Source organism: Pipra filicauda, unplaced genomic scaffold (genome assembly GCF_003945595.2).
Source record: "Pipra filicauda isolate LSUMZ 115617 unplaced genomic scaffold, ASM394559v2 scaffold78_size3787270_pilon, whole genome shotgun sequence".
NCBI classification, from domain to species: domain Eukaryota; kingdom Metazoa; phylum Chordata; class Aves; order Passeriformes; family Pipridae; genus Pipra; species Pipra filicauda.
The window spans coordinates 2048108-2062041 of record NW_024104964.1 but is presented as its reverse complement, the minus strand read 5'-3'; the positions used below and the strand labels follow the sequence as shown (position 1 = coordinate 2062041).

Sequence of the window (13934 nt, the reverse complement as noted above, 5' to 3'; positions counted from 1 at the left end):
GAGAAGCAGGTTCTGCCCAGCAGCATCTCCACAGACTTTGCAATTCCCAGTCACCTTTGCCAGGGGGAAAGGCAGCTTTCCGGAGACAATGGGAGCCATGGAGGCTGAGGAAGAGCAGCCACCTCTCTCCAGAGCCTGCAGGTTATTCCACAGGGCAAATTCCACATTTTGCTCCCCCCACGACACGTTTGAACACTCCTCCGTTCAAGGTGCAAATATGGACGACAAACAGCTCCAGGAGATCCCTCTGCACTCGCATTCCCAGCCCTCCCAAGAAGAGGAATAACACTTTCTTACCTGTTTTTCACCACCATCACTCAGGTCCGAGGGCACAGAGGGCGGCTCAGACACGGGGCAGGGGAAAGGCAAAGCTGGCTCTCCCTGCTCTAAAAGGCTCCAGCTCCCACCCCACCGGGGTGGAGATCCCAGCACCTCGGGAATTGGCCTCCTCCCCCCTCAGCCAGCATGGCTGGGGCTAATTCCAGGGATTTCAGGTGCAGCAATCACAGTGATTCCCACAGACACCCTCCAGCAGACACCTGGTTGCTTTTAGGCTGATGCACCGAGGTGGCACTGAGAGGAGAGTGCTCCATAAAACCCCCAAATTCCTGGAAAAACTGATCGTTCTGGGAGGGAAACCAACCCAGAGACCACCAACACATGGAATTTGTTCTTGTCCCGGGCTGTTGGCTGGGTGGGAAGGGCAGGGGAAGCTGCAGGGAGGGGGGATTTGTGTCGCCGAGGATTGCGACGACCCTACAAAGTGTTTGTACAAATCCTTTCGGGAAATTCCAGCCGTGCTGGGAGGAGAAGGGCTCGGGAGCACTTCCTGCAAATCCTTTTGCTCCTAAGGAGCTTAGCTGTTTTCAGATACGTCCCTAAAATTGGCCACGGTGGGTTGATGACACCAATCTCCACATCCGGCGGCTCACACGGAGCATCCAACGTGATATTCTCAGTCCTGGGCTGGAATTCCTGGAAAAGTTCCCCCTGTTCTCCTGCTTTTATTGTCCTAATTCCTCACCAGCACGGCATGGCTGCTGTTGAAAAGCACCTTTGCATTTAATAGTCCTGTTGAACACCTACATTTTATGGGTGTTTTAAACACTCCAAGTTTAACAGTCCTATTTAAACACCTCATTGAATTCTGAAAATAACCCCGAGTTTTACTACGAATTTCTTTTGCCACGGACTGGCAATAGGGACTTTTAAGAAAAACCTGAATCCAGTTACCCAGTGTAATGTGTGCTGTATTTATTTGGGAACAGCTCTTTTTCAGTGCTTAAGCAGTAAAATTTCATTTGGCTCTCTGTTGGGGTTCTTTTGCCTGCTGTAAAAAAAGACCCTACAACAGGGAAATTTTCCTATATTCAGCATAATTGTGTCTTTATCATCTCATGCATTACAGCTCTCCTACCCCAAGAAATAATTCAGTGTGATTCCCCTCCTTGAAAGCAGCAGTTTCAGGTGGGTGAGTGGTTCATATTCCTGATTTTTCCTATTTAAGAAATGACATATATTTTGCTTTTAGCACCAGGAAGCAGCTCCTCTGAGCCATCCTGGCCAGGGGAGGACTGGCTGTGACTGAGGAGCATCGTCACAGTCAATGCTTGGGGTCAAACACCATCTCCAACAGGTCTCTTGCTTCCAGGTGTTACTAAATCCATCCTCAGACTGCCTGGAGAATCCCCCCCAGCACCATGGGCTGGGAGCTCCTTTCCTCTTTGTCTCCCCACAGCTCAGTCTGGACCATCTACTCCAATTTAATGGCCCATTTCAGTGTCTGCCTGGTTCTCCCAACACCCATTTATCACCATTCCCAGTTTTCCTAAGGCCAACTTGAGGGCTCCACTCCTTTACCAGCCCTTTAAACGAAGTGTTGTCTCAGCTCAGCTGACTCCCCTCCTCACAGAGGTGCTGAAGAGGAGCTGATCATTACTGTTGCCTCATAGATATTTTCCCAAGCACTGGTTTTTTTCATCTCAAAACCACTTTTTAGACTCTCTGACCTTGCCAAATGAAACTGTCTCCACATCTTGCCCAAGCAGAGCTGCCTTCACCCCGTGACCAAACTCCAGCTAAACCCCAGACATCCCTATTTTTTTCCCAGGGCATTCCCAGGTACCCCTGGGGTAGCTGTGGGACGTTGTGCACGTTGTATTTATTCATCCAGGCTGGTGCAGAGGAGCAGTTTGGACTCAGGTGCCAGCCCCTGCTGCTCAGGGGACATCACAGTGAGCTGGGACAACACCTGGGGGTTCCACATCTCCTGCCCACCTCAATTCTGGCCTTCCTGGTGCTCCAGGATGTCACAATGCAGGTTTTTCAGATGTCAAAAGAATTGAATATTTGGTTTAGTGTGTTTTCCCAGCTGAAATCAGGACACTTAAGAGCCACAGGTACCCAAAACAGTAAAATTTCACCTTCAGAGAGCACAGCACAACCAATATGTCATTTACTACTGTATTTTCTGTGGCATCCAGGGAAATTGCTGTAAGTACAAACACCTGCCTTGCATTTGATCTCAGCCCCGTGTTTCAGGTCTGTACAAGCTTCTGAACACAAATCAAGGATTTAGCCCTTGGGCATAGAAATGGTCCCCTGGGTTTTATTGAGATTGCAGGAGTCCACAAACTGCAGGAGTGAGAACCTGCAGGGGCCTCAACTGACATAAAACCGGAGTTTTAAGAGGCCAGAGATTTAAAGCAAGGGAAGGTCTCACATTCTATCTGTTCTTTGAAATGCACAGTGCAGGCAGGGGGGGAAGTGTTGGACACAAAGCCAGAGGCTTTTCCAGAGCTGCACTGAGAACATGAAGTGAGTCCCAGCACCTCATTGCCCAGGGAAATTCTTTATGGATTTCTTTTATTTATAAGACTCCTGTGGAGCTCCTCCAACCTACTGGAAAGCTGAAAAACTTGAACCAAGGCAGTAAAAGGAATGAAAACACATCCAGCTCTAGGTAAATCAGGTATTCCTAAAGCAGCCTTTTTTTTTTTTTTCCTGTGCAATTTAGCAAATGAGTTTACATTGTCTGACAAGTTGTCCTGGAAAACATAAAAGCTCAGATTAATTCCAGCTTTGTCGAAAGGATAATTCAATATTTGCTTCTTTCCACCCACCCACACGAGAGCTGGGAGCAGTGGCAGATCCATCAATACCAACATGCTAAACCTCCTCCTCCTCCTTTCCCACTGGGTTAAGAGGAGTGATTGTCTGGGCAGGATGGATCCTCACCCCCTGGGTCGGATCCCTGCCCATGGAATGCCTGAAGAAACACTCCCAGCCAGCTGGAACTCCCTGTGGTGTCTCCTGTTCCTCTGCTCTGTCTCCTCGGAGTTAATAAACCCCCTGGTTTAGTTTCCACCCTGTGGTGTTTCCATCCAGCCATTTCCATCCATCACGTTCTGCTGGATAGCCTTGGAATGGTGTGGACACATCCAAGCAGTGTTTGGGAAAGCCTCGTGGGCTGTTTGTGCCCCGGACAGAGAGGGTGCCCCGTTTGGGATGTCCAGGAACACCCTGTGGGAGCTGCTCTTGAGGGAAGCTCTGCTGAGAGAACACAGGATTCGCTCCTAAACCAGCCTGGAAATCTGTGAATCTCTGCCTGTTACAACTCCTGGGGCAGGAACGCCAAAAATAAAGGCTCGATCAATCCGAGCTGAATGACTTCAGTCCCCTGCCCACCGTGGGAGCCCGGATTGGTCCCGCCGCGTTCCCTGGATGACTTCATAGGGATCCAGCCCCGCTCTCGGCACAGCCCGCAGCTTTTCCCTGCTCACGAACAGCTGAACTCTTGCCTCCGGGAGCCCTGCATTGATCTGCTATTCCAGGGCTCGGATTCCTGCGGAATCTCGAGGCTGAGCCCCCCGTGGTGTCACCCCACGAACCGCAGCCACGTTTTGCCCCCGATAATTGCAGAGCAAAAGGCAAAAGGCTGTTAAACCCGGAGAAATCCCGGCACGGCAGCGTGGCCAGAGCTCGGCACAGCCCTCCCAATTCCCAGGCATCTTCTCCAAACTGTCCCCACACGGAGATGCTTCTCCCCTCTCCCAGCCCCACATCTCAGCTTCCCCGATAAACTCACACGGTAGGAATCGCATCTGCTAAGCTCCGTTTGTTCGAACCTCAAGGAAAAAGTGCTGCCTGATCCACGATTCCTTAAGGAAATCAGCCCGTGCATCCCTGGCTGGCGAGTAAAACAAACAGCATCCATGTCCCGCTGGGCTCCGCCGCCCCCCGGCAGCCCGGATTTAAGGAGTTCCGAGGAAGCCGCGCTCCCCAAAACCCCCCGAAGCTGCACGGAGGGGGAGGTTTAGGGCTTTATTTAGAGAATTAAATCCCTTACCAGCCGCATGGTGAAGTTGCCGAGCCGCCCGCGGGGAAGGAAGGCAGGAATCCCACGGCCACGCGCTCCCGGCTGCTCCCAGGCTGGAATAGCGGGAGGGAGGGAAGCTGCGAACCTCGGAGTTGAGCTCGCTCTGGAGGCACCAGAAAAACCTCAAAGAGGGGGGAAAAAATTAAAAAAAAAAAATAAATATGAGAGAGCCAGAGCGGGAGCTCGCAGCCCACAGCCAGCGAGATGAGAAACTTCTGGCAACTCTCCAGCGCAGGGATGGATTCGCTGTCATTCCGAGCCCAGCAGCCGCGGGAATGAAGGGAAACTTGGATTTACAGGCGGCAAAGACGTGCAGCCCGTTTGGTCAGGAACAATGCTGGAGCCAAAATTAAATCGTGTGGTAGGTATGGACACACATAGACACACATATATTCTATACATATATATTATATATATATATATCTCCACGGTTTATATATATATATTTGCCAGCACAAACTTCAAATAGCTGATTCCATCAGCTTGATGTAAATTTTATTTATATATATATAAATAATGTATTTTTAATTTATATATAAATAACGTATTTTTATTTATATATATATAAATAACGTATTTTTATTTATATATATATAAATAATGCATTTTTTATTTATATGTATATATATAAAAGACAAGGTGCCAGCACAAACTTCAAATAGCTCATTCCATCAACTCGCTGTAAATTGTATTAAACCCACTCACAGACACACACACAGTGGCAACCCAAATTCCTATTCTGTCTCAAAGTGGCTTCCCAGGGTTTTATAACACTCTTTAGGCACATAAACAAATTTCTTTAGGGTTTTTTCTATTATTGCCAAGAAGCTGAAATGCGTTTTATGGAGATAATTCAGATGATTTCAAGCAGGTGGTGAAAGTGTCAGTGAGCTGAGACTAAACTTGTCCAAATGTTTATGCTTTTTCAGGCAATAAGGGGAAAATAAACAAGCCCAGAGTTAAGATAATAAACAAAAATATTAATAATTCCAAATTTTTCATAGGTCAAAGCCTATGGTGTCAGCAAACAGGGTCACTAAGCAAGTATCTAAATCTGAATTTCTAGAACATGCAAAAATTGGTGGTTTGAAATGCTGGGAGTGAAAAGGCTTAATTTTGAATCTTCCCACTGAACCCCAGCACATCAGGGATGTGCAGTCTGCTGTGTTCAGAGGTTTTCCAGCCATGGATGCAAAGGGAATGTCAACTCAGGGAAAATTTGTAAATAAACACTTTCCTGGCAGGAAAAGGGAAGGGGAAAAAAAAAAAAAAAGGCTCCCCACAGTGTGGGTTAAACTGTGTGACTGAGGGGCTGAATTCAGCTGCTTTCCTTCGCTGCCCTGATAACACACTCCTGGAAAATGGGGCTCCAAGTTCAGGCAGTGCCTGGGTAAATATAAATATAAATACAGCTCCTCCTAATTACAGCTCTGCAAACTGGAAGCGAGGATCCTGCAGCTTTGGGTGGATTTTAATTTAGCCAACAAAGGAGAGTGAGGAGTCGAGCAAAGCTGAATGACTGGAGGGATCCTTCCCTGTTTGTGAATAAACCAGCCCTGTGTGGGCAGGGAATCAAACTGGAACAAACAACCAGGAATTCATTAGTGACACAAAGCCCAGGGAGGGGGAAGAGCTTTGTGCAAAGAGCAAAATATTTGGGGATGTTTAGAAGCAGAGAAATCCTCAATGGCAGCGATGCCACGGCCTTTGGATCCTCTCCAGAGCTCAGCTCCAAAGCTGAGGGACACCTTCCACCAGCCCAGGTTGCTCCAAGCCCCGTCCAACCTGGCCTTGGACACTCCCAGGGATCCAGGAGCAGCCACAGCTGCTCTGGGCAACCTGTGCCAGGGCCTCCCCACCCTCCCAGCCAGGAATTCCTTCCCAATATTTGACCTTTAAGGTTCTTTAAACCCTATTCTTAGATCCCAGCCCAAGCCATCCTGTAATTCTGTGACCAGACAGTTTCACCATCTAACAACCCACTCACCAAAAATTAAGAAACTACATCAGGGCTATAAAAATGGACAAAATCTTTGACTCCATGGAGGAAGTGAAGCCTGGGAGACCTGGGAAAGGTGGGATCATGTATCTTATGTCACCAGTTCCTGACTCCACAGGCTCCTCACCCTCCTGGGGCACACTGAGTTTCTCAAGGACTCTCTCCAGTCCTCAGACAAGTTCCCTGTTGCTCCACTCATGCCTTTAGAACACCCATTTCTGTCAAATATTTTGGCAGCTGAAAAGGGAGATGCACTTTCTGATGGGGAAGCTGCTGAAGCTGCTGGAGGGTGTTGGAATTCCTGGCTCCGAGGGGCTGGGCAGAGGGAGGAGGGGTAGGAGCGAACCAGGGGGTGAGGATTGGCTAAATAAAGGATTTTCCTGAGCTGGAGTCTGTCTAAATCACATATTGCTCTGAAAAAATACATAGCATGCTCAGCTGATAATTATTTCTTTTAACCTGTCCTCTGTCCCCCCGTGACTGAGAAGGGATCATCACCAGGATGTAACAAAGCTTCTGAGACATCACAAAATCATAAGGTTGGAAAAAGAACGAAGCAAGTTTTGCTCAGAGGTTGGGTTTTTTTCCCTGCCTTTCTTGGATCCTGCTGTGTCCATCCCTGCCCTCAGCCAAGTGTCCCAACAACCAGCACAGCCCTAATTCCAGCTCCAGCCCTTCATTTATCTTCAGATGTGTTTCTCAGAGCTGGGGCAGAACTCAAACCACCTCAGTCTGAAACGCTTTAAGGGCTCTGTTACACATCCCTTCCCTGCACTTGAGCTGGTTTTTTTCCCTCAGAGCATTGGATTTCTGCCTTTAGACCTTTCACAGAGTTGTCTTCCATTTATAACAGCAGATGATTGACTGAAAAACACTCTGTCCCTCCTTGAGCTGCTTTGCAGAGCGAAACAGGATTGAGAGAAATTTCTATAATACAATAACAAATCAAAATGAGGCAATTCCACTCCTCCCATGGGGCCAACACCCAGTTTCGGGGCCAAAAATTTATGGTGGGCTGGCACTCGATGCTTGGACAACCCACCACAGGGGGAACTTCAAATCCCTGTGCCCAGGAAGGCTTGGGAATGTTGCACCCACACATCCCACACTTTCCTTAGCACCAGGGACAGCATGGAAGTGTCCAAGGCCAGGTTGGACAGGGATGGAGCAACCTGGGCTAGTGCCAGGTGTCCCTGCACAGGGTAGGGGGTGGCACTGGAGGAGCTTTGACCCCTTCCAACCCAAACCATTCCGTGATTCCACGATTTCTGAACTTGGCCTTTGGTTCCCATTTTGGTTTCCAGACGTGGTTTTTATGCCAGCACTGAAGTTCTGTCCATAAAAAGCTGCATTTCCAATCTGGAGAATATTGGGTAGAGACAAGTTTAATTTTTCCCTCGAATAAGAAGATCACTAGAAAGCTGCTCTTTGAGCCAAGTGCTTTAACAACACCCCAACTCTCATTTGTGTCATTTGCTTGTGGAAAAAAAAGAGAGGAAACAAGGTCTTTGGCATTGCTGCATCCCCCCTGACACCCCCATTGCAATCCCCCATCAGTTTTACCCCCTCTGTTAGGAAGATTTGAGTTTAACCAGGTTTTGTTCACGATCCCTTTTTCACTAAAATATTTTTCACACTAAAATAAAAACAATTTAGAAGAAGAAATAGCAAAGTAAACAGCAATTCTTGCACCATCTGCCTACCAGGGCTGAGCCATCTCGTGCAGGAATCCACGTGCAGGGAGGCAAAAGGACTTTCCTCTGGCTTTGCTTCTCATGGAAATGGGGTTTTGCCCAGGCATCAGCCCCAAATTTTTTTAAGCAGCTGCTGATTCTTGTTGCTTCTTCCTCCAGACAAAGGGCCTGGACTGGGGGCATTGGGATCCTGGTCCTCCCTGTGCCCAGGATGAGCTCCTGTGATCCCAGGATCCACATCCTCCTGGCACATCCCACAAGCTGCTGATCCCTCTGAGAGAGGGACCCCAAATCAGACTCTGCAGCAAAATACAACCACACAAGACCTGTGGTGGCCACTGGTACCAACCTGTCCTCAAAAACATCATGGGAGAGATGTGGCTTTTCCTCTGCAAGAAAGGGAGCCCTGGGTATCCTGGGATAATTAATGAGCAGAATTTCTCTCTCTGTAAGATAATAATGCCCCATTAGGAACAGATCCCATTTTTATTATCCAATTTTTAGCAGAAATTAAAATTAAGTGCCACATAGTGGAATTCAAAGTCAGCTAATTATAGCTCAGGGAAGGAGGAGCCACTTGCTGTGGACAGATCAGCTCCATTTGATGCAGAAAGAACCATCTCCATCTCCATCCCTTCCCTTCATCCCTTCCAGGTGACTTTTGCCCACCCCAAGCCCCTCAGGTGTCAGGGCAGTGACTGTCCTCCTCCCTCCTTACACCAAACCTAGTTTTTAAAGTCTTTTTGAGTTCCTGATCAACTAGGAAATAAATATTCACTTTTTCCTGCAAACAGAGCCTGAGCACTGCTCTTTAACACCCAGGGTGGAAATGCTGATTTTTTTTTTTTAAACACCCAGTTTGTTTAAAGGAAGAATAAACAGAATTACTGAGAAATCTGGATTTTTCCAAAGGCTGAACATTGCTCACCACTGGAGTTGGGCATTGCAGAGGCTGCAGGTGATTGCAGGAGTTAAGTTGCCACATTAAAAGGAGAAAAATCCATCTCAAATAGTATCTTTCTAAGTCTTTTCCAAGAAAAGTTTGCCAGGCACCACGAAACATTCCCCAGGAGGCTGCACAACTGCCTCCCACCATGCCCCACCAAAGGTGCACATCCATCTGCTCTCAGCCAGAAATCCTCATTTCTGAGCCCAAAGTAAAGCTGGAAAGTTCCACAGTTCTTGCCTTGGGCAGCACATTCCTCTGTTCATTCCCAAATCTGATGCCAAGAGGAGAAAACCACCCCTTGGTGCTTTTTCACATCTCCAAACCCCAGTTCTCTGTGGAGCTCTTTGGTCTCCTGTGCTCCAGCCCCTCTTCCTCACCTCTCCAGGCAGGAAAACCCTCCCTGCCCATCCCAGGAGAGGTGGGTGCCCCTCCCTGGGCTCCCAAGAGCTCGTGGCCAGCAGCACAACCATGGGCAGAGTTTGCTGGGTGGCCCTGGGAGAGCAGATGGAAAGGAAGCTGAGCCGGTTCCTGCTCGGAGCCTGGGAGAGCAGGAAGGATGCAAACAGCTCTGGCTGGGAAATCCAGGATCTGGGCAAGCTCCTTGGATCCAATCTGCTTCATTCCTACTTGAGTCCTTCAATAATGAGCACTCTCTGCCCAAGCAGCAGATTTTAAAGCAGCCAAAGTCAGCCAAAACCCAGCAGCTCCTGCATTCCCACCCCTCACCCCAAAACTGCCTGGGAACCCTCTTGTAAACAGCCCTAAAGCCAGGAATTAAATCAGGAATTAAATCCACAAAGCTAAAGGAATACTTTTTCTCACCCAGCTAATTAGTGGGACAAGATACCCACAGCGTGGTCTGGGAGCTGCACTAAATACACATCCAGCCATACGTGTCTGTACATTGAATTTAAAGAGGTTTAAAAACCATTTAAATGGTTTAACCAGCTCCTTCTGGAGGAGCAGCTCCCATCTGCTGAATATATAATAAAAGAAATAAAAACCAGCCACATTTTTGCTGTGTTTTCTGAGCTTTGGCCCTTGGTTGTGTGATTTAGAAAGGTGGTCCAGCCAGACCAAGGGACAAGAGCTGGGCACATCTCCTGCCTCTTCTCCAGGGCACATCTGCAGTGGAGGCAACTCCTCCTGAGCCACAACCAGGGCACAATCTGCATCCTAGCAAAGAAAAGGCATTTTAAGGTCTGTCCTTGGGTCAGACCTTAAGGTCTCCCATCAGAGGGATGTGTTTTGTGCATGTTGTGTCAACACATCCTCCCAAAATTGAGGTTCTGTGCTGAATTCTTTAAGGCTTTTGACCAGCACTGAGCTAATGAGTCTTTTCCCTGTAATCTGATTTTGTGAGGCCTGAAAGGGTGGGTAAAACACCCCCACTGTGCACTGAGAGGGTTTTTGTACCCCAGAAACAGCAGATTCCTCATTGCTGGGGATCAGCTCCAGGTGGGGATTTGAAGCTCTGCACTCCCGGAATGCCAATGGAAGGAAGAGCAAAGCTGGCTCCCTGTGCTCCCATCCCACCCCTGGGGAGCTAATTAGTGTGGAAACACTTGCTGGAAGTGCTCAGCCATCTCGGAGTGCTGGGCCTGGATGGGATTCCCACTCTTGGATCAAAAGCTCCAGGGCAGCTTTGACAGCCTTCCCCAAATTCCCAGGAACAGACTCCAAGATATTTAAGAATACAATCCCTGAACTGCCTCAGTCAAATACTGGACTAAGCAGGAGTTGTCTCATCCACCTCCCCCCATGCTCAGTTCTGTTATCCAATGGAAAAGAAATCCAGGATGGGGCTGTGGGATTATCAGTCTGTAGGAAATGTTAATTTTAAGCCTGGAAAACAGTTTCCAAGCATCCAGGAAGATGGGAAAACATCACTCCTGCTTTTAAAAAGGGAAGAATGGAAAAGCCAGTGAGCCTCAACTGTGCACAGGTGGGATTTAGGTGGGATATTAGGAAGGAATTCCTGGCTGGGAGAGGCCCTGGCACAGGTTGCCCAGAGAAGCTGTGGCTGCCCCAGCCCTGGGAGTGTCCAAGGCCAGGTTGGAGCAACCTGGGATAGTGGGAGGTGTCCCTGCCCTGGGACTGGATGGGCTTTAAGGTCCTTCCAACCCAAACCATCCCAAGATGGGGATATCAGCTCCAATTTTTCCAGGGAAGGTGGTACATCCAAACCCACTTTTCCTGGTAGGACACATCATGCCCAGGCAGCAGAGCCCCATCCCAGCTCCCCCAGGACTCACCACTCAATTCCAGCCTCAGATTTTCCTTGTCTGGATGGAAATGAAGAACTCCCCTTTCACCTACGAGACAAAAACCTTCGTGTATTTGAATAAGAATTTATACTCAATTATTATTTAATATTTTAATATTTAATTATTCTTTAATAATTTATTTTAAAATAAAACCATTTCACCAATGCCAAATTACTAAATAATTTTAAAGTAAAACCATCCCCTATAGAAACACCTGGAAAATACTGGATTTAGACATGAAAGTACCTGGAGATGACTTTGGATTCTCCCACCCCCATCAACACTTCAGGGCCTGTGAAATCCCCCCTTCAGTCCTACCTGGTAATTAGCAAAACCCAATGTCCAAAAAAACCCCATTTGAATGGCTTAAGGAGCAACTGGTTTTCCTCCAAAGAAAATAAATTCCCTGGAATTTGGTGTGTAAGAGCAGAGGGAAGTGGCTGCAGCCCCAGTTTGGGCTCAGCCTGATGGATGTGCAGGGAAAGATTTACAATGCAAAGCAAAGAAGGGCTGATTAAAGTGGGATCTGCAGCATTTTTGGACTTTAATGAGCCGTTGGAGAAAATTAATTTCCATGTTTTAATATATGCAGAGACTGGGAGGAAATGTGAGAATTTAATTAATCCGGGTGTAAAAAAAGTTATTGGCTATAATTGTAAGTAAATATTGCTTAATTATTCTTCTAATACCAGCAACTCATTTAGGACTCATTCCCCCTGTTCCTGCTCCTGGTTCTCTCTGCTGAAGATTTATTGGCCCAACTGCAGCTTCCACTTTTTTTTTTTTTGAAATAATGGTGCATTTTCTGTTTAAAACCAACACATTTGGAGCACAAACCCCCTTTCCTGTCATGGAGCTGTGGTACAAAGCCCAGCCTGGCTGGGAAAAGCAGCAGGAATAATGCAGATCCACATTAATTTCTCCCTCAAGTGGGTGCTGTCATTCCTACTCCTTTATTATCATCCATAATTAACTGCCCTGCCCAGACCTCTTGTATCTATTCTGCCCTTTCCGATTTTACTGGGAATTTTTCCTCTATTTAAAGCTTCTTTTTTCCACTTAGGAGTTTTCCCAGAGCACTGACCAACAGCCCTTTGAGTGAATTCTATATTTTAGATCCTCCTTTGTTTCCAAATTTTTTATTTTGAATGTTCTTTCACTGTGGAAGCTTTTGGAAAATAGGTTTGTCTTTCCAGTGAGAGCCCCTTGCTCCTTTAAAACCCAATCCTGAGTGACTCCCAGAGAGCTTAAATCAAATCCAGACACTGCATCTGTCAGCCTGCAGTAGGAAGGAATGGGAAAATTCCCAAATACCCTCCTGCTTCCTCCTGACACGACTGCAGTGCTTTAAAATGCCCTTTTTCCAGCCTGTTCCTTCAGGAGCACTGGGATTACAGGAGCTCAGACTCCAAAGCCTTGCAAGGGAACATGAAGGATTACATGTGGGGAAAGGTTTGTGGTTCATTAATATAAGATTTGGGGGTTTGGCTGCTGTTGAGGGATGAAATCCTTGAATAATTGAGTGTATCCAGCCCTGGATAAATGTGTCGGGCAGGTTTGCCATTTCCCCTGGAGCTTCACCAAAACCAACTGCAGGTCAGCATTCTTCTGGAATTTGGAGCCAGAATTCCTCTGGAAAAATTAATCATCTTATTTATAAATTAAATCTTTCACCTGAAATAAAAATAGGAACAATTCTGTGTCCTGTGTCAGCCCCTTCCAGGGCTGAATCCAGGCGGGAAATGCTCCTCCAGGTGTCCAGGAGCTCCATTCCTGCTGCCTTGCAGTTTCTCATGGTTTTGTTCCAGTTAATTATGGGTTTTAATTAGTCATTAGTGGTGCCTGGGGAACGAGATAAATGGTCTCTTCTGATTTATAAAATTTCAAGGATTGCACCAACCTAAACAAAGGAAAACCCGGGATTAGCACTAATTGTGGCGGGAGCCTGGGGGGGCATCGAGGGAGCCTCCCCCCCAAAAAACAGCCAGGAAAAGGAGCTCTGCTGCCAGCACAGCATTCAAGACATAAAGGAAACTCCCAAAATTAAGGAGCAGGGCAGATTTCCTTGCATTCCTGGAGCACATCCAAGCAGCAAAGCTGGGATGCAAACGGGACCTTGGGAGCCACAGGAATTGGTGTCAGCTCCACGTCCGTGCCTTTCAGGGAGACTTTGTGATCCAAGAATTATTTTAAATCAAACCATTCCACATAGAAACACCTGGAAAATACCGGGTTGGGATGACAAAGCACCTGGAGATGACTTTGGATGATCCCATCTGCATCAGCAGGATCTCAAAGATCCCCGTGTCGGATCAAACAAATTGTCCCGGTGGCCACGTGGAATTAAACCATAAAGTGCCACCAAATTAAACCATAAAGTGCCACCAGAGGCTGTCCCAAAAATCCACAGGGCAGGAAAGGGCAGCAAAGTCCCTTTTTGCTGCAGGATGTTCCTGTATTCCCTTTTTTTTTTTAGGCATCAGCCCCTTCCAAACCTGATTTACCATGATGGCTGTGATGGACACCAGCACTCGATGTTTAGGGTGGTTACACCAGGAACAAAACTGTTTGGAAAAGGAAAAATAACATAAATCAAGGGGTTTTGATGTCAAAAGAAAATTTTTTGGGGGTGTTATTTTTCCCAACC

The 13934-nt window shown here is 47.3% G+C and overlaps 1 protein-coding gene across 2 annotated transcripts in view; it reads right to left on the bottom strand.

Annotated features, from left to right (window-relative positions):
- LOC114000743 (schwannomin-interacting protein 1) overlaps positions 1 to 4518 on the bottom strand; it is a 134079-nt gene extending 129561 nt beyond the window's left edge. Inside the window, exon 1 of one of the 2 annotated variants that reach the window (XM_039389946.1) lies at positions 4349 to 4518. In XM_039389946.1, the coding sequence (XP_039245880.1) occupies positions 4349 to 4357 (9 nt within the window). In that variant the 5' untranslated portion in view covers positions 4358 to 4518. Of the gene's footprint in view, positions 1 to 4087; positions 4205 to 4348 lie in introns of those variants that run through there. The other variant, XM_039389945.1, reaches the window with a different exon arrangement.
- Between the last annotated feature and the right edge of the window lie 9416 nt (positions 4519 to 13934).